Source organism: Struthio camelus, unplaced genomic scaffold, assembly GCF_040807025.1.
Source record: "Struthio camelus isolate bStrCam1 unplaced genomic scaffold, bStrCam1.hap1 HAP1_SCAFFOLD_179, whole genome shotgun sequence".
Classification (NCBI taxonomy): domain Eukaryota; kingdom Metazoa; phylum Chordata; class Aves; order Struthioniformes; family Struthionidae; genus Struthio; species Struthio camelus.
In genome coordinates, this window is record NW_027182645.1 from 9,159 (window position 1) to 34,113 (window position 24,955).

General features: G+C 76.2%; 2 protein-coding genes across 4 annotated transcripts; both read left to right on the forward strand.

The window, feature by feature from the left end:
* Positions 1-253: 253 nt before the first annotated feature.
* On the forward strand, positions 254-2,505 carry LSM2 (LSM2 homolog, U6 small nuclear RNA and mRNA degradation associated). Its single transcript, XM_068929295.1, has 5 exons — positions 254-326; positions 487-554; positions 1,467-1,497; positions 1,682-1,741; positions 2,138-2,505. The coding sequence occupies exons 1-5, from the start codon at positions 324-326 to the stop codon at positions 2,261-2,263; spliced, it is 288 nt and encodes a 95-aa protein (XP_068785396.1). The 5' UTR covers positions 254-323; the 3' UTR covers positions 2,264-2,505.
* Positions 2,506-4,425: 1,920 nt separating this feature from the next.
* VARS1 (valyl-tRNA synthetase 1) lies at positions 4,426-24,211 on the forward strand. Of its 3 annotated transcripts, XM_068929298.1 has the most exons (29): positions 4,426-4,569; positions 5,534-5,669; positions 5,745-5,890; positions 6,185-6,278; positions 6,414-6,514; positions 7,122-7,249; positions 8,049-8,213; positions 8,665-8,746; positions 9,201-9,320; positions 9,539-9,647; positions 10,623-10,714; positions 10,963-11,053; positions 11,278-11,402; positions 12,154-12,257; positions 14,948-15,106; positions 16,262-16,352; positions 16,722-16,827; positions 17,796-17,866; positions 17,988-18,113; positions 18,978-19,082; positions 19,451-19,519; positions 19,930-20,008; positions 20,633-20,760; positions 21,430-21,585; positions 22,107-22,343; positions 22,961-23,072; positions 23,177-23,352; positions 23,521-23,670; positions 24,095-24,211. In XM_068929298.1, exons 3-29 carry the CDS (start codon positions 5,846-5,848, stop codon positions 24,161-24,163), a joined length of 3,090 nt encoding a protein of 1,029 aa, XP_068785399.1. In that variant the 5' UTR covers positions 4,426-4,569; positions 5,534-5,669; positions 5,745-5,845; the 3' UTR covers positions 24,164-24,211. The 3 variants fall into 3 exon arrangements, 2 of the variants coding, with proteins under 2 accessions (XP_068785399.1, XP_068785398.1); XR_011138281.1 differs by lacking the exon at positions 4,426-4,569 and having other exon boundaries at positions 5,540-5,669; positions 20,509-20,760; XM_068929297.1 differs by lacking the exon at positions 4,426-4,569 and having other exon boundaries at positions 5,540-5,669; positions 6,188-6,278.
* Positions 24,212-24,955: the final 744 nt, after the last annotated feature.

Genomic DNA, 24,955 nt, shown 5'->3' on the forward strand with positions numbered 1-24,955 from the left:
GACCAGCGATTCCGTTCGGGGGCGGGGCCAGGCCGGCGGGTCCGCCCCCGGGGCGGGGCCAGGGCGGCGATTCCGTTCGGGGGCGGGGCCAGGGCGGCGGGCTCCGCCCCTGGGGGCGGGGCCAGACCAGCGATTCCGTTCGGGGGCGGGGCCAGGCCGGCGGGTCCGCCCCCGGGGCGGGGCCAGACCAGCGATTCCGTTCGGGGGCGGGGCCAGGACGGCGGGTCCGCCCCCGGGGGCGGGGCCAGGGCGGCTGCTCCGCGCGCGGCGGAAGGGGGCGGGGCCTCGCCGGTTCCCTGGCGCGTGGGGCAGCGGCGGCCGCGATGGTCGGCGGGGCCGGGGGGCTCGTGGGGGGGCCCGGGGGGCTCGAGGGGGGGCCGGGAGCGCCGGGGGGGCCCGGGGGGGCGGGGCGGAGCGGGCCGCGGGGCCGGGGGCGGCGGCGGGCAGCAGCGGCCCCGCGCGACCCCCGTGTCCGTGTCCCCGCAGCTTTTCTACTCCTTCTTCAAGTCCCTCGTGGGCAAAGACGTCGTGGTGGAGCTCAAGAACGACCTCAGGTGAGGACCCCCCCCCACGGGGCCCAGGCGTCCGGCCTCCCACCCCCACGGGGACCCCGGCGTCCGGGACCCCCGCCACGGGGCCCAGGCGTCCGGGACCCACCCCCACGGGGGCCCAGGCGTCCGGCCTCCCACCCCCACGGGGACTCCGGCGTCCGGGACCCCCCCCACGGGGCCCAGGCGTCCGGGACCCACCCCCACGGGGGCTCCGGCGTCCGGCCTCCCACCCCCACGGGGACTCCGGCGTCCGGGACCCCCCCCACGGGGCACAGGCGTCCGGGACCCACCCCCACGGGGGTCCAGGCGTCCGGCCTCCCACCCCCACGGGGACTCCGGCGTCCGGGACCCCCCCCACGGGGCCCAGGCGTCCGGGAACCCCCCCACGGGGTCCAGACGTCCGGCCTCCCCCCCCCACGGGGACCCCGGCGTCCGGGACCCCCGCCACGGGGCCCAGGCGTCCGGCCTCCCCCCCCCACGGGGCCCAGGCGTCCGGCCTCCCCCCCCCACGGGGACCCCGGCGTCCGGGACCCCCGCCACGGGGCCCAGGCGTCCGGGACCCACCCCCACGGGGGCCCAGGCGTCCGGCCTCCCACCCCCACGGGGACTCCGGCATCCGGCCTCCCACCCCCACGGGGACTCCGGCGTCCGGGACCCCCCCCACGGGGCCCAGGCGTCTGGGAACCCCCCCACGGGGTCCAGACGTCCGGGAACCCCCCCCCACGGGGCCCAGGCGTCCGGCCTCCCACCCCTACAGGGCCCAGGCGTCCAGCCTCCCCCCCCCACGGGGACTCGGGCGTCCGGGACCCCCCCCACGGGGCCCAGGCGTCCGGGACCCCCCCCCCACGGGGCCCAGGCGTCCGGGACCCCCCCCCCACGGGGCCCAGGCGTCCGGGTAACTCTCTCTCCCCCCAGCATCTGCGGGACGCTGCACTCCGTGGACCAGGTGAGTGGGGCCAGGGGCCACGGGGGGGGAAGGGGGCTGCGGGGGTCCCGGGGGGGGGCTGGATCCCTCGGTGGGACGGGACCGGGGGGGCAGGTTGGGCCCACGGGGGTCTGTGGGGTGGAGGGGATCGTCGGGGGCAGGACCCTCGGGGTTCCCAGGCCGTGACCCCCCCGCGTCCCCGCAGTACCTGAACATCAAACTGACGGACATCAGCGTCACCGACCCCGAGAAGTACCCGCACATGGTAAGGCCCGGACGCCTGGGTCCCCCGGACGCCTGGGTCCCCCCCGGGCCCCAGACCCTCCGATGCCGGGGTCCCCCGGACGCCTGGGTCCCCCCCGGGCCGGCCGCGGTGCCCCAGGCCCTCCGATGCCGGGGTCCCCCGGACGCCTGGGTCCCCCCCGGGCCCCAGGCCCTCCGATGCCGGGGTCCCCCGGACGCCTGGGTCCCCCCCGGGCCGGCCGCGGTGCCCCAGGCCCTCCGATGCCGGGGTCTCCCGGACACCTGGGTCCCCCGGACACCTGGGCCCAACCACCCTGGACGCCTGGGTCCCCCCCGGGCCGGCCGCGGTGCCCCAGGCCCTCCGATGCCGGGGTCCCCCGGGGCCCCGCTGACGCCCGGACGCCTGGGTCCCCCGCAGCTGTCGGTGAAGAACTGCTTCATCCGGGGCTCGGTCGTGCGCTACGTGCAGCTCCCGGCCGACGAGGTCGACACGCAGCTGCTCCAGGACGCCGCCCGCAAGGAGGCCCTGCAGCAGAAGCAGTGAGCCCGGACGCCGGGGCCCCCCGGACGCCGGGGCCCCGTCACCCCCTCCCCGGCCCGGATGCCGGGGCCCCCACTCCGCTGCCCCCCGTTTCTCTACCTCACCCCGACGCCCTCCCCGAGACCCCCCTGCTCGCCCGGACGCCGGGGTTCACCGCTGCGCCCCAGCCCCGCGGGGGCCGGGGGGGTGAGCCCCGGCGTCCGGGCGGCGGCGGGGCGCAATAAACGCTGGTGACGGGCACCCGGACCTGGCTGTGTCGTGGCTGCGTCCCCGGACGCCGGGGTCCCTCGGGGGGGGGTTGGGGGGTCCCGGATGCCGGGGTCCCTGGTGGGAGGTTGGGGGGTCCCGGATGCCGGGGTCCCGGGTGGGGAGTTGGGGGGCCCTGGACTCCTGGGTGGGGGGAGGGTAACGTTCCCCGGACGCCTGGGTCCCTGGAAGGCGTTGGGGGGGGGGTCTCGGACGCCTGGGTCCCGGGTGGGGGGGGATTGGGGGTCCCCGGAGGACCCGGCTGTTCGCCCGCCGCCAGGGGTCGCCGGACGCGCTCCGTAACCCGCGGTGGCCGCTCTGCCCCGCCGAGCCGCACGGCTCTATGATCCGGGAGCCCGCCCCGCCCCCCTCCTCCCCCCCCCCCCCCGCACACACAGCGCTGACTGAGCCTGCGCAGCGGCAGCAGCCAATCCGGGAGCAGCCCGGGGCGCGGGGCGGGACGGGCGCATGCGCGGGGCGGGGGCAGGCGCTGGCGGCGCATGCGCGGTGCGCGCGGCTCCACGCGGTTCCCCACGCACCGGCAGCAGGTACCGACGGCGGCTCCGGGACCGCGCCGGCCCCGCCCCCTCCGCGCCCGCCGGCCCCGCCCCCTCCGGCCCCGCCCCCTCCGGCCCCGCCGCCGCCGCCGCCGCCGTCGCTCCGGCCCCGCCGCCGCTCCGGTTCCCGGTGCCGCCGGTGCCGCCTCCGCTGCCGCCTCCGCTGCCGCCCCCGGTGCCCCCGGTGCCCCCGGTGCCCCCCGCCCGCCGGCCCGGCGCGCGGCCATGGCGGCGCCGCGGCTCTTCCTGCGGCCGCCGCCCGAGGACGCGGCGGCGCAGCGGGTGCTGATCGCCGCCCGGTACGGCGGGGCGGCGGCGGCGCTGGAGCTGGAGCGGGTGGCGGCGGCGCCGGGCGCGGGCCCCGGGGCGCTGCCGGCGCTGCGGACGCCGGCGGGGCGGCTGCTGGCCGGGCCGGGCGCCGCCGCGCTCTTCCTCAGCCCGCCCGCGCTGCTGGGCCGCGGCGCCGCCGCCGCCGCCCTCGTGCGCCAGTGGGTGGCGTTCGCCGAGGCCGAGCTGCTGCCCGCCGCCGCCGTGGCCGCCCGCCGCCCGGGCGGGGAGGTGCGGGGCACCGGGGGCACCGGGGGCACCGGGGGGACCGGGGATGGGGGGGACTGGGGGGACTAGGGATGGGGGGACCGGGGGGACCGAGGGGACCGGGGATGGGGACACGGGGGGACCGGGGGGACCGGGGGGACCGGGGATGGGGACACGGGGGGACTGGGGATGGGGGGGACCGGGGGGACTGGGGGGACCAGGGATGGGGACCGGGGGGACTGGGGGGACCGGGGATGGGGACACGGGGGGACCGGGGGGACCGGGGATGGGGACACGGGGGGACTGGGGATGGGGACACGGGGGGACTGGGGATGGGGGGGACCGGGGGGACTGGGGGGACCAGGGATGGGGACACGGGGGGACCGGGGGGACTGGGGATGGGGGGGACAATGGGCACCGGGGGGGCACCCAGGCACCGGGTGGACCGAGCATGGGGGGGACCGAGGGGACGGAACATGGGGACACGGGGGGACCGGGGGGGACCGAACATGGGGGGGACAGTGGGCACCGGGGCACCGGGGGGACCGAGCATGGGGGGGACACGGGGCACCGGGGGGACCGAGCATGGGGGGGGACCGGGGGGGATGGGGGGCACTGAGGGGACCGAACATGGGGGGGACACGGGGGGCCAGCGGTGGGGGAGGAGACAGGGGACCGGGGGGACCGGGGATGGGGGGTCCGGGGGGACGACCAGAGACACGGGCTGGGGGGCTGGGGGGGGGCCGGGCAGGAGCCGGGACAGGACCCGGGGCCGGGGGGCCCCCGGGCGGAGCCTGGACCCACCCGGACGCCTGGGCCCGGCGGCAGACGGAGGAGCGGGCGCGGGCGGCGCTGCGGCGGGCGCTGGCGGCCCTGGACTCCCACCTGCGGCCGCGGACCTTCCTGGTGGGCGAGAGCGTGACGCTGGCCGACGTCACCGTCACCTGCGCCCTGCTGCTGCCCTTCCAGCGCGTGAGCTGCCAGTCCGCCCGGCCCCCGTCCTCCCCGCGTGCCCCCCGCGTCCCCCAGCGTGACCCCTGTGTCCCCACGCACCTCTGCCGGTCCCCGCGTGCCCCAGCACGGCTCTGCCTCACCGTCTCGCGTGCGCAGCCGTGTTCCCGCGGGCCACCGCGCCGGTCGGGTCCCCGTCCGGGTGTCCCCGTGCCGGTCGGGTCCCCGCGTCAGTCGGGTCCCCGTCCGGGTGTCCCCGTGCCGGTCGGGTCCCCACGCCGGTCGGGTCCCCGTCCGGGTGTCCCCGTGCCGGTCGGGTCCCCGCGTCAGTCGGGTCCCCGTCCGGGTGTCCCCGCGTCAGTCAGGTCCCCGCGTCGGTCGGGTCCCCGCGCCGGTCGGGTCCCTGTCTGGGTGTCCCCGTGCCGGTCGGGTCCCCGCGTCAGTCGGGTCCCCGTCCGGGTGTCCCCGTGCCGGTCGGGTCCCCGCGTCAGTCGGGTCCCTGTCCGGGTGTCCCCGCGTCAGTCAGGTCCCTGCGCCAGTCGGGTCCCTGTCTGGGTGTCCCCGCGCCGGTCGGGTCCCCGTCCGGGTCCCTGCGTTAGTGGATGTCCCCGCGCCGGTCGGATCCCCATCCGGGTGTCCCCGCGTTGGTGGGTGTCCCCGCGCCGGTCAGGTCCCCGTGTTGGTGGGTGTCCCCGTGCCGGTCGGGTCCCCGCGCCGGTTGGGTCCCTGTCCAGGTGTCCCCGTGTTGGTGGGTGTCCCCGTGCCGTTCGGGTCCCCGCGCCGGTCGGGTCCCTGTCTGGGTGTCCCCGTGTTGGTGGGTGTCCCCGCGCCGGTCGGGTCCCCGCGTTGGTGGGTGTCCCCGCGCCGGTCGGGTCCCTGTCTGGGTGTCCCCGTGTTGGTGGGTGTCCCCGCGCCGGTCGGGTCCCCGTCCGGGTGTCCCCGCGCCCGCGTGCCGGGGCCGACGGGCGTCCGTGTCGCCGCGCAGGTGCTGGGCCCGGCCGCCCGGGCCCCGTTCCCCCACGTGCTGCGCTGGTTCCTCACCTGCGTCCACCAGCCCCACTTCCAGGCGGTGCTGGGCCCCGTGGCGCTGTGCGGGGAGGGGGCCGCCGGCGCCCCCCTGGGTGAGTGGGGCTGGGCCGGGGGCTGCGGGGGGCCGGGGGAGCCGGGGCGCCGAGCCTGACCCTGCTGCCCCCCAGAGGAGCCTGAGGCCGTGGGGCCGGGCGCCGTGGGGCCGGGCGCCGCCCCCCCGGCCAAGAGCGCGTCGCAGCTGAAGAAGGAGGCGAAGAAGAGGGAGAAGATGGAGAAATTCCAGCAGAAGAAAGAGAAGAGCCAGCAGCAGGAGGTGGGCGCGGGCCCCACGGCGGAGCGGGGACGGGCCCCACGGCGGAGCGGGGACGGGCACCATGGTGGGACGGGGCCGGGGACGGGCCCCACGGCGGGACGGGCCCCACGGCGGAGCGGGGACGGGCACCATGGTGGGACGGGGACGGGCCCCACGGCGGAGTGGGCCCTATGGCAGAACGGGGACGGGCCCCATGGTGGGATAGGACCCGCGGCAGGTCGGGGCTGTGCCCCATGGCGGGGCCCAGGGCCGGCCCCATGGCGGGGGGGCGTCACCTGCGTGCCGGTCCCACAGAAGGCAGCAAAGGGGGAGAAGAAGGAGAAGAAGGAGCGGAAGGAGCTCGGGGTCGTCACCTACGACCGGGAGACGCCGCCGGGGGAGAAGAAGGGTGAGAGGGGCCGGGCTGGGGTGCGGGGGGGCAAATGTGGGGGGCGGAGGGGTGGGGGAAACGGGGCCGGGGGGGGAAGCGGGGCGGGGGGGACGTGTCGCGACGTGGCGCCCCGGCGCTGACGGGGCGGCGCAGACGTGAGCGGCCCCATGCCCGAGTCGTACAGCCCGCGGTACGTGGAGGCGGCCTGGTACCCGTGGTGGGAGCGCCAGGGCTTCTTCAAGCCCGAGTACGGGGTGAGTCGTGCGAACGTGCCCCGGGCGAGCGTGCGTCCTTACGTGAGGCCCCCGTTTCGGCATCCCCGCGTAATGCCCAGGGCGACGCGGCGGCCCTGTGCGAGGCCCTCGTGCGTGGCTCGTGCGCAGCCGTGCCCCCGTGCGGTTGCCCTGTCTGAAGCCCTCGTGCCCGGCGGAGCCCCGCGCACGCCCCTCGTGCGAGGCCCCGTGCCCGGCGGAGCCCTCGTGCGCGGGCGTGCCCCGTGCCCGGCGGAGCCCTCGTGCGCAGCCGTGCCCCGTGCCCGGCGGAGCCCTTGTGCGTGGCAGTGCCCCGTGCGAGGCCCCGTGCTCGGCCGGCGGAGCCCTCGTGCGTGGCAGTGCCCCGTGCGAGGCCCCGTGCGAGGCCCCGTGCGAGGCCCCGTGCCCGGCGGAGCCCTCGTGCACGGCCGTGCCCCGTGCGAGGCCCCGTGCGAGGCCCCGTGCGAGGCCCCGTGCCCGGCGGAGCCCTCGTGCGCGGCCGTGCCCCGTGCGAGGCCCCGTGCGAGGCCCCGTGCCCGGCGGAGCCCTCGTGCGCGGCCGTGCCCCGTGCGAGGCCCCGTGCGAGGCCCCGTGCCGTGCCGCCCCGCAGCGCGCCAGCCTGGCGCAGCCCAACCCGCGCGGCCTCTTCATGATGTGCCTCCCGCCGCCCAACGTCACCGGCTCGCTGCACCTCGGCCACGCGCTCACCGGCGCCATCCAGGACGCCCTGACCCGCTGGTGAGACCCGCGGCGCCCCCGGGCCCCCAGGGGTCTTGTGGGGCCCTTCCTGTACCCCCCCCCGGTCCCCCCAGGCCCCCTGCCCAATGGACTCCTGGGACCCCCTGAGCCCCCTCCCCCTGGAGCCCCTGGGCCCCCCTGGCCCCACAGCCCCTCTGGGCCCCCAGGGGTCTTGTGGGGCCCTTCCTGTACCCCCCCGGGACCCCCTGAGCCCCCCCCAGGTCCCCCAGGTCCCCTGCCCAATGGACTCCTGGGACCCCCTGAGCCCCCTCCCCCCGGAGCCCCTGGGCCCCCCTGGCCCCACAGCCCCTCTGGGCCCCCAGGGGTCTTGTGGGGCCCTTCCTGTACCCCCCCCGGGCCCCCCCCTGGTCCCCCCAGGCCCCCTGCCCAATGGACTCCTGGGACCCCCTGAGCCCCCCCCTGGAGCCCCCAGGCCCCCTGCCCAATGGACCCCCAGGACTCCCTGGCCCCTGGGACTCCCCCTGCCCCGCAGACCCCTTGGGCCCCCCTGGCCCCACAGCACCTCTGGGCCCCCAGGGTTCTCATGGGGCCCTTCCTGTCCCCCACCCCCCGGGAGCCCCTGGGACCCCCCTGCCCCATGAACTGCTTGGGACCCCCTGCCCCATGGAGCCCTTGGGCCCCCCCATGCCCCCCACCGCCCCACAGAGCCCCTGGGACCCCCCCGTGGGCCCCCGGTGTCCTGCCTCCCCACGGGACCCTGCACCCCTCCCTGGGGGGGTCCCAGCACCCCGCAGAGCCCCTCACGGGCGCCCCCGCCCCACGGCCGGGCGTCCCGCAGGCACCGGATGCGGGGGGCGACGACGCTGTGGGTGCCGGGCTGCGACCACGCCGGCATCGCCACCCAGGTGGTGGTGGAGCGGCGGCTGTGGCGCGAGTCGGGGCGCACGCGGCACCAGCTGGGCCGCGAGGCCTTCCTGCGCGAGGTCTGGCGCTGGAAGGAGGAGTGAGTGTCCCCCCGCGTCCCTGCGCGTCCCCCCGCGTCCCCCCGATGTCCCATGCTGTCCCCTCGTGTCCCCCCCGGGTCCCTGCGCGTCCCCTGCGTCCCCACGTGCTCCCCCGCAGTGAGACCTTCCTGCGCGAGGTCTGGCGCTGGAAGGAGGAGTGAGTGTCCCCCCGCGTCCCCCCGGGTCCCTGCGCGTCCCCCTGTGTCCTTGTGTGTCCTCATGTGCCCCCCGGTGTCCTCGCATGTCCCCCGTGTGTCCTCGCGTGTCTCCCGCATGTCCCCCCACGGCGACCCCTCCCCACGTGACATCCAGCACCGGAAGGAGGAGCGAGCGCCCCCCACGTCCCCCTCCATCCCCGCGCGTCCCCTGTGCGTCTCCCGTAGGCGCCCCCAGCCCCATAGGGGCTCCGTAGGGTCCCTGTGGCCCCCCCAGCCCCACGTCTCCCCCCAGGAAGGGCGACCGCATCTACCACCAGCTGCGGCGCCTGGGCACCTCCATGGACTGGGACCGGGCCTGCTTCACCATGGACCCTGTGAGCGGGGGGACACGCGGTGGCAGGGGACACGCGATGGGGCTGCTGGGCCGCGGGGCGCTGCCCAGGCCGGGGGCGAGGGGGCGTCTGGGGGGCTGCAGGGCTCCATAGGGGGCCAGAGGGGGCCGTAGGGGCGCACAGGGCTCCGTAGGGGACCCGGCGTCCGTAGGGGTCTGTGGGGGTCTAGGCAGGGTCTACCGGGGTCTGGTGGCACTGATGGGGTCTGTGGGCTCCATAGGGGTCCGTTGGGGTCTGTAGGGGTCCACAGGGTCTGTGGGACCCATAGGGGGCTGTTGGATGCTGAGGTAGTCAGTGGGGATTTGTATAGTAATCCAGGGCCCGTGCAGGTCTATAGGGATCGGTGGGGTCCGTAGGGGCCCATGAGGGTCTATAGGGGCCGTGGGGGTCTATAGGGGCCGTGGGGGTCTATAGCGACCCTGACGGCTCTGCGCAGAAACTCTCGCGCGCGGTGTGCGAGGCCTTCGTGCGGCTGCACGACGAGGGGCTGATCTACCGCAGCAAGCGCCTGGTCAACTGGTCCTGCGCCCTCAAGTCGGCCATCTCCGACATCGAGGTGGGACGCGGGGGGGACGCGGGGGGACATGGGGGGGACACATGGGGGGACCTGCGGACGTGGGGCTGGCTGCTCCTGCACCCTGCTCTTGGCCATCTCCGACATCGAGGTGGGACAGGGATGTGGGACGTGAGGGGACACACGGGGCGGCTGCGAGGGCTGTGGGGTGTCCGGGGGGCGTCCGGGGGGCTCGGGCGGTCAGGGTGCGGCCGCCGCAGGTGGACAAGAAGGAGCTGGGTGGCCGGACGCTGCTGTCGGTGCCGGGCTACGAGGCCAAGGTGGAGTTCGGCGTCCTGGTGTCCTTCGCCTACGTCCTGGAGGACCACGGTGGGGACGGGGGGACGCAGCAGGATGGGGATGGGGATGGGGCACACGGCACAGGGACGCAGCGCAGGGACGTGGGATGGGGACGCGGGATGGGACGAGGACCGGAGGGGGGGACGCGGGATGGGACGGGGACGGAGGAGGCGGGACGGGAACAGGGACGGGATGGGGATGCGACGGGGACATGGGACGGGATGGGGACGGGACGGGGGAGGCGGCACGGGGACAGGGACGGGATGGGGACATGGGACGGGGATGGGACAGGACGGGGGAGACGGCACAGGGATGGGAAGGGACGGGGACTGGAGAGGAGGACGCGGGACGGGATGGGGACGGGATGGGGACGCGGGATGGGACGGGGACATGGGACGGGACGGGGATGCGGGACAAGACGGGGGACATGGGACAGGGACGGGAGGTGGCACGGGGACAGGGACGGGATGGGGACGCGGGATGGGACGGGGACGGGACGGGGATGCGGGACAAGACGGGGGACATGGGACAGGGACGGGAGGTGGCACGGGGACAGGGACGGGATGGGGACGCGGGATGGGACGGGGACGGGACGGGACGGGGATGCGGGACGAGACGGGGGACATGGGACAGGGACGGGAGGTGGCACGGGGACAGGGACGGAATGGGGACGCGGGATGGGACGGGGACATGGGACGGGGACGGGACGGGACGGGGATGCGGGACAAGACGGGGGACATGGGACAGGGACGGGAGGTGGCACGGGGACAGGGACGGGATGGGGACGCGGGATGGGACGGGGACATGGGACGGGGATGGGACGGGGACGCGGGATGGGACGGGGACATGGGACGGGGACGGGACGGGACGGGGGAGGCGGCGCGGGGACGGGACGGGGACGCGGGACGGGACAGGGACAGGGAGGGAACGGGGACGGGATGGGGACAGGACGGGGGTGTGGCCGGGCGCGGGGGCGTGGCCGGCGGAGGCTGACCCCGCCCCCAGAGGAGGAGGAGGTCGTCGTGGCGACGACCCGCCTGGAGACGATGCTGGGGGACGTGGCCGTGGCCGTGCACCCTGACGACCCCCGCTACCAGGTGGGCGGGGCCGGGGCGGGGCCACTCGTGGGGGCGGGGCTTATCCCGGGGTGGGGTCCTGGGGGTGGGGCTTACCCAGGGCGGGGCTGGCCCAGGGGAGGGGTTTGCTGGGGCGGGGCACAGCAGGGGGTGGGGCCAGCGCTCTCCAGGGGGTGGTGGGTGAGGCTGGGGCGGGGCCTGTGGGGCAGTGTGGGCGGGGCCAGGCGGGGGTGGAGCCCGTGGGCGGGGCAGTGACGCACTGTCCCCAGCACCTGCGGGGGCGCCGCGTCCGTCACCCCTTTACGGGGCGGAGCCTCCCCATCATCCACGACGGATTCGTCGACGTCGCCTTCGGCACCGGTACGGGGCGGGGCCTCGGCGGGGGCGGGGCTTCCTTCGGGGTGGGGTTGTGGGTGGGCGGGGCTTGGGGCGGGGCTAAGCTGTGCTGGGGTTGGGGTGGGGCCATTGGGGGCGGGGCTTGGTGCTGTGGGCAGGGGGCGGGGCTGGGCAGGGGGCGGGGCCGGGCAGGGGTGGGGCCGGGCAGGGGCGGGGCTGCCCCTGCAGAGGCTCCGCCCCCGCCCCAGGCGCGGTGAAGATCACCCCGGCCCACGACGCCACCGACTTCGAGGTGGGGCAGCGCCACGGGCTGCCCTGCGTCACCGTGCTGAGCGACGAGGGGCGGCTCGTCAACGTGCCCCCCCCCTTCCTGGTGCGCGCCCGGGGGCACACGGGGGGCGGGGGACGTGGGGGGGACACGGGGAAGGACGTGGGACGTGGGGGGATGCAGGACACCGGGGGGCACGGGGGTGGACGGGGGACACGGGGGACGTGGGCCAAGGGGGGACACGGGGATGGACATGGGACATGGGGGGATGTGGGACACGGGACACAGATGGACGCTGGACATGGGGGATGCAGGACACTGGGGGACACGGGGGACGTGGGCCAAGGGGGACACGGGGATGGACGGGGGACATGGGAGGATGTGGGACACGTTGGACGTGGGACGTGGGGGGATGCAGGACACTGGGGGACACGGATGGACACAGGACACGGGGGGATGCAGGACACTGGGGGACACGGGGGTGGACGGGGGACACGGGGGACGTGGGCCAAGGGGGGACACGGGGATGGACACGGGACATGGGGGGATGCAGGACACTGGGGGACACGGGGGTGGACGGGGGACACGGGGGGATGCAGGACACTGGGGGACACGGGGGTGGACGGGGGACACGGGGGGATGCAGGACATGGGCGCGCGGGGGGCACATAGGACACCAAGGGACGGGGGGATGGATGGGGGGCCCAGGGGATGTGGGGCACGGGGGGACATGGGGGGACCCGAGGGGCGTGGGGGCAGACACTGGACACGGGGGGCACAGGGGACGGGGGGGTGAGGGACGGATGGGGGGCAAGGGGACGCGTGGGGGACACGGGGGAGGCGGCGGTGTCGCCCAGGGCATGCGGCGGTTCGAGGCCCGGGGCGCCGTGCTGGAGGCGCTGAAGCAGCGGGGGCTCTTCCGGGGCGTCCGGGACAACCCCATGGTGGTGCCCATCTGCAGGTGGGTCTGGGGACGGGGGGGGCACGGGGGGACACAGGGACGGGGGGACACGGGGGGACACAGGGACGGGGGGGGACACGGGGGGACACAGGGACGGGGGGGCACGGGGGGACACAGGGACGGGGGGACACGGGGGGACACAGGGACGGGGGGGACACGGGGGGACACAGGGACGGGGGGGCACGGGGGGACACAGGGACGGGGGGGCACAGGGACGGGGGGGCACGGGGGGACACAGGGACGGGGGGGGACACGGGGGGACACGGACGGGGGGGCACGGGGGGACACAGGGACGGGGGGGCACGGGGGGACACAGGGACGGGGGGGGACACGGGGGGACACAGGGATGGGGGGACACGGGGGGACACAGGGACGGGGGGGGACACGGGGGGACACAGGGACGGGGGGGCACGGGGGGACACAGGGACGGGGGGGCACGGGGGGACACAGGGACGGGGGGGGACACGGGGGGACACAGGGACGGGGGGCACGGGGGGACACAGGGACGGGGGGGGCACGGGGGGACACAGGGACGGGGGGGGACACGGGGGGACACAGGGACGGGGGGGACACGGGGGGACACAGGGACGGGGGGGCACGGGGGGACACAGGGACGGGGGGACACGGGGGGACACAGGGACGGGGGGGGCACGGGGGGACACAGGGACGGGGGGGACACGGGGACACAGGGACGGGGGGGCACGGGGGGACACAGGGACGGGGGGGACGGGGGGGGACACAGGGACGGGGGGGCACGGGGGGACACAGGGACGGGGGGACACAGGGACGGGGGGGGCACGGGGGGACACAGGGACGGGGGGGCACGGGGGGACACAGGGACGGGGGGGACACGGGGGGACACAGGGACGGGGGGGCACGGGGGGACACAGGGACGGGGGGGGACACGGGGGGACACAGGGACGGGGGGGGCACGGGGGGACACAGGGACGGGGGGGCACGGGGGGACACAGGGACGGGGGGGACACGGGGGGACACAGGGACGGGGGGGCACGGGGCGACACAGGGACGGGGGGGGACACGGGGGGACACAGGGACGGGGGGGCACGGGGGGACACAGGGACGGGGGGGGCACGGGGCGACACAGGGACGGGGGGACACGGGGGGACACAGGGACGGGGGGGCACGGGGGGACACAGGGACGGGGGGGGACACGGGGGGACACAGGGACGGGGGGCACGGGGGGACACAGGGACGGGGGGGGCACGGGGGGACACAGGGACGGGGGGGGACACGGGGGGACACAGGGACGGGGGGGCACGGGGGGACACAGGGACGGGGGGACACGGGGGGACACAGGGACGGGGGGGGCACGGGGGGACACAGGGACGGGGGGGACACGGGGGGACACAGGGACGGGGGGGACACGGGGACACAGGGACGGGGGGGACACGGGGGGACACAGGGACGGGGGGGCACGGGGGGACACAGGGACGGGGGGGACGGGGGGGGACACAGGGACGGGGGGGCACGGGGGGACACAGGGACGGGGGGACACAGGGACGGGGGGGGCACGGGGGGACACAGGGACGGGGGGACACGGGGGGACACAGGGACGGGGGGGGCACGGGGGGACACAGGGACGGGGGGACACGGGGGGACACAGGGACGGGGGGACACGGGGGGACACAGGGACGGGGGGGGCACGGGGGGACACAGGGACGGGGGGGACACGGGGGGACACAGGGACGGGGGGGCACGGGGGGACACAGGGACGGGGGGGACGGGGGGGGACACAGGGACGGGGGGGCACGGGGGGACACAGGGACGGGGGGACACAGGGACGGGGGGGGCACGGGGGGACACAGGGACGGGGGGACACGGGGGGACACAGGGACGGGGGGACACGGGGGGACACAGGGACGGGGGGGCACGGGGACACAGGGACGGGGGGGGACACGGGGGGACACAGGGACGGGGGGGGACACGGGGGGACACAGGGACGGGGGGACACAGGGACGGGGGGCACGGGGGGACACAGGGACGGGGGGGGACACGGGGGGACACAGGGACGGGGGGACACAGGGACGGGGGGCACGGGGGGACACAGGGACGGGGGGGACACGGGGGGACACAGGGACGGGGGGGGACACGGGGGGACACAGGGACGGGGGGGCACAAGGACGGGGGGGCACGGGGGGACACAGGGACGGGGGGACACAGGGACGGGGGGCACGGGGGGACACAGGGACGGGGGGGGACACGGGGGGACACGGGGACGGGGGGACACGGGGGGACACAGGGACGGGGGGACACGGGGGGACACAGGGACGGGGGGGCACGGGGGACACAGGGACGGGGGGACACGGGGGGACACAGGGACGGGGGGGCACGGGGGACACAGGGACGGGGGGACACGGGGCGACACAGGGACGGGGGGACACGGGGGGACACAGGGACGGGGGGGCACGGGGGGACACAGGGACGGGGGGGCACGGGGGGACACGGAGACCCGAGGGCGGAGGGGACACGGAGACCCGAGGGCGGAGGGGACACGGGCGGGATGGGGGGACGTGAGGGGTCTGGGGAGATGGTGGGACGTGGGGGGACAGGGACGGCACCAGGGCCTGGGGGTTGCTTGGGGTGGAGGCAGGGCTATGGGGGGCCCTGGGGGGCTGTGGGTCGCCGTGGGGCGGCTGTGGGTCGCCGGGGGTCTGACCGCGGCCCCGCAGCCGCTCCAAGGACGTGGTGGAGCCGCTGCTGAAGCCGCAGTGGTACCTGCGCTGCGAGGGGCTGGCGCGGGGGGCGGCCGAGGCCGTGCGCCGGGGGGACCTGCGCATCCTGCCCCACGGCCACGCGCGCACCTGGTTCCAGTGGATGGACAACATACGGTGAGCCCCATAGCCTGCCCCACGGCGCCTGCCCCCCAGCCCCATGGCCCTGCCCCCCGGCGCCTGCCCCCCAGCCCCACGGCCCCCGGGAGCCCCTGCCCCACGGCCACGCGCGCACCTGGTTCCAGTGGATGGACAACATACGGTGAGCCCCATAGCCTGCCCCACGGCGCCTGCCCCCCGGCCCCATGGCCCTGCCCCCCGGCGCCTGCCCCCCAGCCCCACGGCCCCCAGGAGCCCCTGCCCCACGGCCACGCGCGCACCTGGTTCCAGTGGATGGACAACATACGGTGAGCCCCATAGCCTGCCCCACGGCGCCTGCCCCCCGGCCCCATGGCCCTGCCCCCCGGCGCCTGCCCCCCAGCCCCACGGCCCCCGGGAGCCCCTGCCCCACGCGCACCTGGTTCCAGTGGATGGACAACATACGGTGAGCCCCATAGCCCTGCCCCCCGGCGCCTGCCCCCCAGCCCCATGGCCCTGCCCCCCGGCGCCTGCCCCCCAGCCCCACGGCCCCCGGGAGCCCCTGCCCCATGCGCACCTGGTTCCAGTGGATGGACAACATACGGTGAGCCCCATAGCCCTGCCCCCCGGCGCCTGCCCCCCAGCCCCATGGCCCTGCCCCACGGCGCCTGCCCCCCAGCCCCACGGCCCCCAGGAGCCCCTGCCCCCCAGCCCCACGTGCACCTGGTTCCAGTGGATGGACAACATACGGTGAGCCCCATAGCCCTGCCCCACGGCGCCTGCCCCACAGTGCCTGCCCCCCAGCCCCACGGCCCCCAGGACCCCCAGCCCCACGCGCACCTGGTTCCAGTGGATGGACAACATACGGTGAGCCCCATAGCCCTGCCCCACGGTGCCTGCCCCCCAGCCCCATGGCCCTGCCCCACGGCGCCTGCCCCCCAGCCCCACGGCCCCCAGGAGCCCCTGCCCCCCAGCCCCCCAGCCCCCAGGACCCCTGTCCTACAGCCCCTAGGACCCTTTGCCCCACGGCCCGGGGACCCCACGTCCTGCCCCACCGCCACGTCCCTGCCAGCTCCCTGCAGACAGAAGACTGGCGAGCCCCACGCCGGCCCCGCAGACCCCGGGTGCCCGGCCCCCTCTGCCCCCTGGTGCCTGCGGCGCCGTGGGGCGGCCCCCAACGTGTCCCCGCCGCAGGGACTGGTGCATCTCGCGGCAGCTGTGGTGGGGCCACCGCATCCCCGCGTACTTCGTCACCGTGCGCCACCCTGCCGTGCCCCCCGGAGAGGTGGGTCGCCAGGGGTCTGGGGGGTCTGCAATGGGGCTGGGGGCCCTGTGGGTGGTGGGGGCCAGGGCGGTCTGTGGGGCAGCTGGGAACCCGGCTGTGGGGCTGGTGGCACTGGGGGGGGCTGTGGGGCTGGGTGGTGCTAAGGGGTCGTGGGGGCTGTGGGGCCGCAGCCAGCGGGCTGGCTGGATGCTGTGGGGCTGGGGATTGGGGGGCCAGGTAGGTGCTGTGGGGCTGTGGCCATGGTGGTGGGCAGGTGCCGTGGGACTGGGGCTGTGGGGCCGCAGAGCAGGCGGGAGCCGTGGGGCTGGATCGGTGCCGTGGGGCTGGGTGCTGTGGGGCCACGGCCGTAGGGCTGACGCTGTGGGGCAGGACGAGGACGGGCGGTACTGGGTGAGCGGCCGCAGCGAGGACGAGGCCCGGGCCAAGGCCGCCCGCGCGTTCGGGGTGTCGCCGGAGAGCATCGACCTGCGGCAAGGTGGGGGGCGCTGGGGGGCACTGGGGGACGTGGAGGGTGCACTGGGAGGTGCTGGGGGGCACTGGGAGCACTGAGGGGGCGCTGGGGGGCAGTGGGAGCACTGAGGAGGGTGCTGGGGGACAGTGGGAGCACTGGGGGGTGCTGGGAGCACTGGGAGGGTGCTGGGGGACAGTGGGAGCACTGGGGGGTGCTGGGGGGCGCTGGGTGCACTGGGGGGCACTGGGCACACTGGGAGGGTGCTGGGGGACACTGGGAGCGCTGGGGGGTGCTGGGGGACACTGGGAGCGCTGGGGGGTGCTGGGGGGCAGTGGGAGCACTGGGGGGCACTGGGCACACTGGGAGGGTGCTGGGGGACGCTGGGCGCACTGGGGGGGCGCTGGGGGACACTGGGAGCGCTGGGGGATGCTGGGAGCACTGGGGGACGCTGGGGGACACTGGGCGCACTGGGGGGCACTGGGCACACTGGGAGGTGCTGGGGGACGCTGGGTGCACTGGGGGGCACTGGGCGCACTGGGGGGTGCTGGGGGACGCTGGGCACACTGGGGGACGCTGGGGGAAGCTGGGCGCACTGGGGGGAACTGGGCACACTGGGGGGTGCTGGGGGAAGCTGGGCACACTGGGGGGCACTGGGTGCACTGGGGGGTGCTGGGGGGCGCTGGGTGCACTGGGGGGCACTGGGCACACTGGGAGGTGCTGGGGGACGCTGGGTGCACTGGGGGGCACTGGGCACACTGGGGGGTGCTGGGGGAAGCTGGGCGCACTGGGGGGCACTGGGCGCACTGGGGGGCGCTGGGGGACGCTGGGCGCACTGGGGGGCACTGGGCGCACTGGGGGGCGCTGGGCGCACTGGGGAGTGCTGGGGGACGCTGGGCGCACTGGGGGGCACTGGGCGCACTGGGGGGTGCTGGGGGACGCTGGGCGCACTGGGGGGCACTGGGCGCACTGGCCCCCCACCCGCTCTCCCGCAGACGAGGACGTCCTGGACACCTGGTTCTCCTCCGGCCTCTTCCCCTTCTCCATCTTCGGCTGGCCCGAGCCCGTGAGTGCGGGCCCCGGCGTCCGGGGGGCCCCGGCGTCCGGGGCAGGGGCTGGGGGGCCCTGGGATGCAGGGCGGGGCGGGGGCCGCGGCGTGCGAGGGACCCAGGCGTCCGGCCCCGCAGAGCGAGGACCTGGAGGTCTTCTACCCCGGGACGCTGCTGGAGACCGGCCACGACATCCTCTTCTTCTGGGTCGCCCGCATGGTGATGCTGGGGCTGGCGCTCACCGGGGAGCTGCCCTTCCGCGAGGTGCGACCCCCGCTGCCCCTGGGGACCCCCCAAGCCGCCCCCGGGACCCCCAGCTGCCCCCAGACACCCCAGCTGCCCCTGGGGACCCCGAAACTGCCCCAGACACCCCACACTGCCCTCGGGACCCCCAACTGCCCCTGGGATCCCTAACTGCCCCCCAGGGACCCCCAACTGCCCCTGGGATCCCTAGCTGCCCCCCAGAGACCCTCAGCTGCCCCTGGGGACCCCTAACTGCCCCCCAGGGACCCCCAGCTGCCCCTGGGGACCCCGAAACTGCCCCAGACACCCCACACTGCCCTCGGGACCCCCAACTGTCCCTGGGATCCCTAACTGCCCCCCAGAGACCCTCAGCTGCCCCTGGGGACCCCTAACTGCCCCCCAGGGACCCCCAGCTGCCCCTGGGGACTCCCCAAACTGTCCCCCAGGGATCCTCAATTGCCCTCGGGGCCCCTAACTTCCCCTAAGGACTCCCCTAACTGCCTCTGGGGACCCCTGGAACTGCCCCCTGGGGGCCCCTACTTGCTCCTGGGGACCCCAGACCCTCTAGTAACCCCCAAACTGCCCCCCGGGGAACTCCCCTAAACTGCCCCTGGGGCCCTGGACCCCCCAGGAACCCTTAAACTGCCCCTCAGGGACCCCAAACTCCTCCAGGGACCCCTGAACTGCCCCAGGGGACCCCAAACTGCCCCCCAGGGACCCCCACCCACCCCTGGGGTCTCCAAACCCTGCTATGTGCCCCTGAACAGCCCCAGGGACCTCTGCAGCCCTGCTAGAGACCCCATAACCCCCCTGGTATCCCTAAGCTACCCTGGGACCCCCAAGCCACCCCCTGGGCCCCCCCGATCCCCCTGTCGTGCCCCCCAGGTCTACCTGCACGCCGTGGTGCGCGACGCCCACGGGCGCAAGATGAGCAAGTCGCTGGGGAACGTCATCGACCCCCTGGACGTCGTCACCGGCATCTCCCTCGAGGTGGGGTGGGGGCCGCGGGCGGGGGGGCACGAAGGGGGCAGTGGGGGTGGGGGGTCACGGGGGGGCCAGGGAGCCTTGGGGGCCCAGGAGGCCCTGGGGGTCAAGCACAGGGGGGACGTGGGAGGCCAGGAAGATGTGCGGGGTCGGGGCACAGGGGGGACGTGGGGAGATGTGGGGGGCTCAAGGGGCTGTGGGAGGATGTGGGGGTCAGGGGCACAAGGGGAACGTGGGGGGATGTGGGGGGTGCTGGGGGGGCGTCAGGGATGTGGGTGGCTCGAGGGGCTGTTGGAGGATATGGGGGTCATGGGCACAGGGGGGATGTGGGGGGGGCGGTGGGGCCCCATGTCCGTCTGTCTGTCCGTCCCCAGGGGCTGCACGCGCAGCTGGAGAGCAGCAACCTGGACCCGGCTGAGCTGGAGCGAGCGCGGCAAGGGCAGGTGGGGCTGCTGTGGGGCCGCCGGGGGGCAGGTGGGGCCGCTGGGGGGCAGGTGGGGCTGCTGGGGGGCAGGTGGGGCCGCCGGGGGGCTGCTGGGGCTGCCGTGGGGCAGGTAGGGTTGTTGGGGCGCTGCTGGGGCTGCTGTGGGGCTGCCGTGGGGCAGGTGGGGCCGCCGGGGGGCTGCTGGGGCTGCCGGGGGGCTGCCGTGGGGCAGGTGGGGCCGCTGGGGGGCTGCTGGGGCTGCCGTGGGGCAGGTGGGGCTGCTGGGGGGCAGGTGAGGCCAGGGGCTGCTGGGGGGCTGGCGGAGGGGGTCCAGAGGATCCTGGGGGGCTGCGATGGGGGGCTGAAGGGGTCACTATGGGGCTGGGGGGGGCTGATCGGGCCGTGGGGCTGACCCACGTTGCCCCCCAGAAAAGCGACTTCCCCAACGGGATCCCCGAGTGCGGGACGGACGCGCTGCGCTTCGCCCTCTGCGCCTACACGGCCCAAGGTGCGTCCTGCGTGCCCCACGGCTGCCCCACGGCCGTCCTGCACACCCCACGTGCCCCACGGCTACCCCATGGCCACCCCGTGTGCCCCACGGCTGCTCCACAGCCACCCCACGTGCCCCATGGCTGCCCTGCACAAGTCTACGTCTGCCCCGTGGCCTCCCTGCACACCCCATGTGCCCCACAGCCACCCCCGGCTACCTCATTTGCCCCACGGCTGCCCTGCACGCCCCACAGCTGCCCCATGGCCACCCCACGGTGGCCCTGCAGCTGCCCCACATGCCGCACAGCTGCCCTGCGGACCCCATGTGCCCCACAGCCACCCTGTGTGCCCCACGGCTGCCCCATGACCACCCCATATGCTCCATGGCTGTCCCACGTGCCCCGCAACCACCCTGCACACCCTACAGCAGCCCCCCACTGCCCCACGGCTGCCCCACGTGCCCCCCAGCTGTGGCAGAGCAGACCCACGTGCTCCACAGCCCCCCTATGTGCCCCACAGCCGTTGTGTGTACCTCAGTCGCCCCACGGCTGACCCACATGGCCCTAGCCACCCCGTGGCTGCCCCGTGCCCCCCGCCCCAGCCCCCTGGCCCTGCAGCCCCGGCCCCACGGCGGCTCCCGCAGGCCGCGACATCAACCTGGACGTGGGGCGCGTCCTGGGCTACCGGCACTTCTGCAACAAGCTGTGGAACAGCGCCCGCTTCACCCTGCGCGCCCTCGGCCCCGCGTACCGGCCCCCCGCCGGCCTCCAGGTGAGCCGACCCACGGCGGCCCCGGCCCCGACCCACGGCAGCCTCGACCCGTGGCGGGTCCCGGTCCCGGTCCCGGTCCCGGTCCCGACCCGTGGTGGCCCTGGCCCACAGTGGCCTCAACCCATGGGGGGTCCTGCCCCACGGGGAGGACCCAGCTCACGGGGGGCCCTGACCCACAGCAGGACCCTGCCCCACGGGGAGGACCCAGCTCACGGGGGGCCCTGACCCACAGCAGGACCCTGCCCCACGGGGAGGACCCAGCTCACGGGGGGCCCTGACCCACAGCAGGACCCTGCCCCACGGGGAGGACCCAGCTCACGGGGGGCCCTGACCCACAGCAGGACCCTGCCCCACGGGGAGGACCCAGCTCACGGGGGGCCCTGACCCATGCGGCCCCAGACCATGGTGACCACAGGGGGACACCAGCCCATGGCAAGACCCCACGAGTCCCCCCCAGGGAGACCCTGACCCACAGGAGCCCCCCAAGGCTGCCTGGCCCACAGCAGACCGGCGGGACCCACGGCAGGACCCACACAGGCAGACCCCGACCCCTGGCGGCCACCCGAGACCCCTGGTGGCCCCCCAGCCCCGGCGAGCCCTGACCCATAGGGGAGACTGGGGTCCCCTGGGAACCCCGAGCCCCCCGGCACCCCTGACCTGTGTGCGCAGCCCCGGGGCACCGTGGGGCTGGCGGAGGGCTGGATCCGGAGCCGCCTGAGCCTGGCGGTGCAGCAGTGCGAGGCTGCGCTGGGCGCCTACGACTTCCCCGCCGCCACCACGGCCGCTCACGGCTTCTGGCTGTACGACCTCTGCGACGTCTACCTGGTACGGGGGGACGGGGGGGACGGGGGGATACAGGAGGACGTGGGAGGACGGTGGGACATGGGGGGACATGGAGAGATGGGAGGAACACGAGGGGACGTGGAGGGACAGGGGGACATGGGGGACACAGGGACACAGGGATGGGAAGAATGTGGGGAGACATGGGGGGACCCAGGGACGGGAACTGGGATGGCGACAGGGACGACGCAGGTGCGGGACGGGGACGGGGACGTGGTGACCTGGGGACGGGGCGCCGGGACGGGGCCGTGGGGAGAGGACGGGACGGGGCCGTGGTGACCTGGGGACGGGGCGCCGGGACGGAGCCGTGGGGAGAGGACGGGGACGGGGCCGTGGTGACCTGGGGACGGGGACGGGGACGGGGCCGTGGTGACCTGGGGACGGGGCGCCGGGACGGGGCCGTGGGGAGAGGACGGGGACGGGGACGGGGCCGTGGTGACCTGGGGACGGGGCGCCGGGAGGGGGCCGTGGGGAGAGGACGGGACGGGGACGTGCCGGTGCCGCAGGAGTGCGTGAAGCCGGTGCTGGCCCGAGGCGACGGTGACGGCGACGGTGACGGTGACGGCGAGGCGGCGGCGCTGGCGGCCCGCGACACCCTCTACACCTGCCTGGACGCGGGGCTGCGGCTCCTGGCCCCCTTCATGCCCTTCGTCACCGAGGAGCTGTGGCAGCGGCTGCCGCGCCGCGACCCCCTCGGGGACCCCCCCAGCCTCTGCGTCAGCCCCTACCCCGACCCCCAGGAGGTACCGGGGGTCTGGGGGGGCCTGGGGGGTCCTGAGGGAATTGGGGGGTGACGAGGGGTCTGGGGGGTGTTCTGGGGGGGTCCTGAGGGTATTGGGGGGTGATGAGGGGCCTGGGGGGTCCTGAGGGTATTGAGGGTTGACGAGGGGTCTGGGGGGTGTTCTGGGGGGGTCCTGAGGGTATTGGGGGGTGACGAGGGGTCTGGGGGGTCCTGAGGGTATTGAGGGTTGACGAGGGGTCTGGGGGGTGTTCTGGGGGGGTCCTGAGGGTATTGGGGGGTGATGAGGGGTCTGGGGGGTCCTGAGGGTATTGAGGGTTGACGAGGGGTCTGGGGGGTGTTCTGGGGGGGTCCTGAGGGTATTGGGGGGTGATGAGGGGCCTGGGGGGTCCTGAGGGTATTGAGGGTTGACGAGGGGTCTGGGGGGTGTTCTGGGAGGGTCCTGAGGGTATTGGGGGGTGACGGAGGGGGCTGAAGAGTCTCGGCTCGGCTTTAGGGATCCCAGAGGATGTTTGGGGCTGGGGGGGACTTGGGCAGCGGGGGGGGCCTGAGGGTCTCAGAGGGACACGGGGTGACAAGGGGGTCTGGGGCCCCCGTTGACCCCCGGCCGCCCCCCCGCAGTACTGCTGGCGCGACATGGAGCTCGAGGCCACCATGGAGTTCGCGCTGGGCATCGTCCGGACCCTCCGCTCCCTCCGCGCCGACTACAACCTCACGCGGAGCAAGGCCGACTGTAGGGCCCCGGCGTCCGGGGGGTGGGGGGTGGAAGGGCCCCGGCGTCCGGGCGGGCACCGGGAGGGGCCTCGGCATCCGGGTGACCCCCCCCGCGCCCCGTAGGCTTCCTGCAGTGCCCGGCGGCCGAGTGGGCGGCGCGGGCCCGGCGCTGCGGCGGCTACATCGGGACCCTGGCGTCCTGCGGGGCCCTGCGGGTGCTGGAGCCCGGCGAGAGCCCCCCCCCGGGCTGCGCCGTGGCCGTCGCCTCCGACCGCTGCACCGTCCACCTGCTGCTCAAGGTGGGGCCCTGGCAAGGGACCCGGGCGTCCGGGATGGGGGTGGCATGGGACCTTGGGGTTCGGGATGGGGGCGGCGGGGCTGGAGGGGGATGTTGATGTTCAGCATCTCGCGGGGGGACCGAGGTGTCTGGGGGGCCCCGGCGTCCGGGACTGACGGGGGCTGCGCAGGGGGTGATCGACGCCCCGAAGGAGCTGGCCAAGCTGGGCGGGCGCCGGGAGGAGCTGGGGCGGCAGCTGGAGCGGCTGCGGGAGCGCCGGGCCGCCCCCGAGTATGGCACCAAGGTGCCCCCCGCCGTGCAGGAGGCTGACGCCGCCAAGGTAGGGGGCTGGGGGCGCTTGGGGGGCTGGAGGGTCCGGGGGGGGCTGCAGGGTCGGGGTTGGGCGGGTTCTCCCTGTGCTGCCCTCCTGCTCGCGCAGCTCTGGTGTTTCATGGTCCCCAGGGGCTTTGCCGTGGGGCTGGAGGGGTCCAATGTGTCTGTGGGGTGAGGGGTGTTGAGGGGCAGGGGGATTTCCAGGGGTGGGGGCTCTCTGTGGGGCAGGGGCTTTCTGTGGGGCTCTGGGGAGCGGGAGGGTGCATGGGGGCTCCCCGTGGGGCAGAGGGATTTCCAGGGGTGGGGGCTCTCTGTGGGGCAGGGGCTTTCTGTGGGGCTCTGGGGAGTGGGAGGGTGCATGGGGGCTCGCCGTGGGGCAGGGGGCCCGCGGGTGTCTCCGTGGGGTGGCCCCACAGCCGGTGTCCCGGCAGCTGGCGCAGGCCGAGGCGGAGCTGCACAAGGTGCTGGAGGCGCTGGAGCTGGTGCAGAGGATGCTCTGACCCACGGCCGCCCCCGTCGCCCCCCAGCCATTAAAGTTATTTTGCTGAGCTGCGACTCCAGGCGTGTTTGGGGCCGGGGGCGGTCGGGGCGTCACGGGGTCCCTGGCGGCAGCAGTGGGGCAGATGGAGGGCAGCTGTGGGGCAGCTGTGGGGCAGTTGGGGGGTTGGGGGGCAGTTGGGGGTCACTGGGGCGGTTGTGGGGCAATTGGGCAGTTGGGGGCAGTTTGGGGGGCAATTGGGGGCAGTTGGTCGCTGGGGGCGGTTGGGGGCGGTTATGGGGCAGTTGGGCAATTGGGGGTCGCTGGGGGCAGTTGGGGGGTGTTGGGGGGTCACTGGGGGTGGTTGGGGGCAGTTGGGGGTCGGTTGGGGGTCGCTGGGGGTGGTTGGGGGTCGTTGGCAGTTGGGGGGCGGTTGGGGGTCGCTGGGGGCAGTTGGGGGGTGGTTGGGGGCAGTTGGGGGGCGGTTGGGAGTCACTGGGGGTGGTTGGGGGTCGTTGGGGGCAGTTGGGGGGCGGTTGGGGGTCGCTGGGGGTGGTTGGGGGTCGTTGGGGGCAGTTGGGGGTCATTGGGGGCAGTTGGGGCGGTTGGGGGCGGTTATGGGGCAGTTGGGCAATTGGGGGTCGCTGGGGGCAGTTGGGGGTCGCTGGAGGCAGTTGGGGGGCAGTTGGGGGTCGCTGGGGGCGGTTGGGGGCAGTTGGGGGTCACTGGGGGCGGTTGGGGGCAGTTGGGGGTCGCTGGGGGCGGTTGGGGGCAGTTGGGGGTTGCTGGGGCGGTTGGGGGGCAGTTGGGGGTC

What these genes read in the sequence shown, in the direction of transcription:
- LSM2 (XM_068929295.1), top strand. An exon ending in GAGCTCAAGAACGACCTCAG is followed by an intron (nt 555 to 1,466) that starts GTGAGGACCCCC and finishes CTCTCCCCCCAG; the next exon opens with CATCTGCGGGACGCTGCACT. An exon ending in CCGAGAAGTACCCGCACATG is followed by an intron (nt 1,742 to 2,137) that starts GTAAGGCCCGGA and finishes GGTCCCCCGCAG; the next exon opens with CTGTCGGTGAAGAACTGCTT.
- VARS1 (XM_068929298.1), top strand. Translation starts at nt 5,846, where the DNA reads ATGGAGAAATTCCAGCAGAAGAAAGAGAAGAGCCAGCAGCAGGAG. An exon ending in CTGACGACCCCCGCTACCAG is followed by an intron (nt 10,715 to 10,962) that starts GTGGGCGGGGCC and finishes CACTGTCCCCAG; the next exon opens with CACCTGCGGGGGCGCCGCGT. An exon ending in TCTTCGGCTGGCCCGAGCCC is followed by an intron (nt 17,867 to 17,987) that starts GTGAGTGCGGGC and finishes CCGGCCCCGCAG; the next exon opens with AGCGAGGACCTGGAGGTCTT.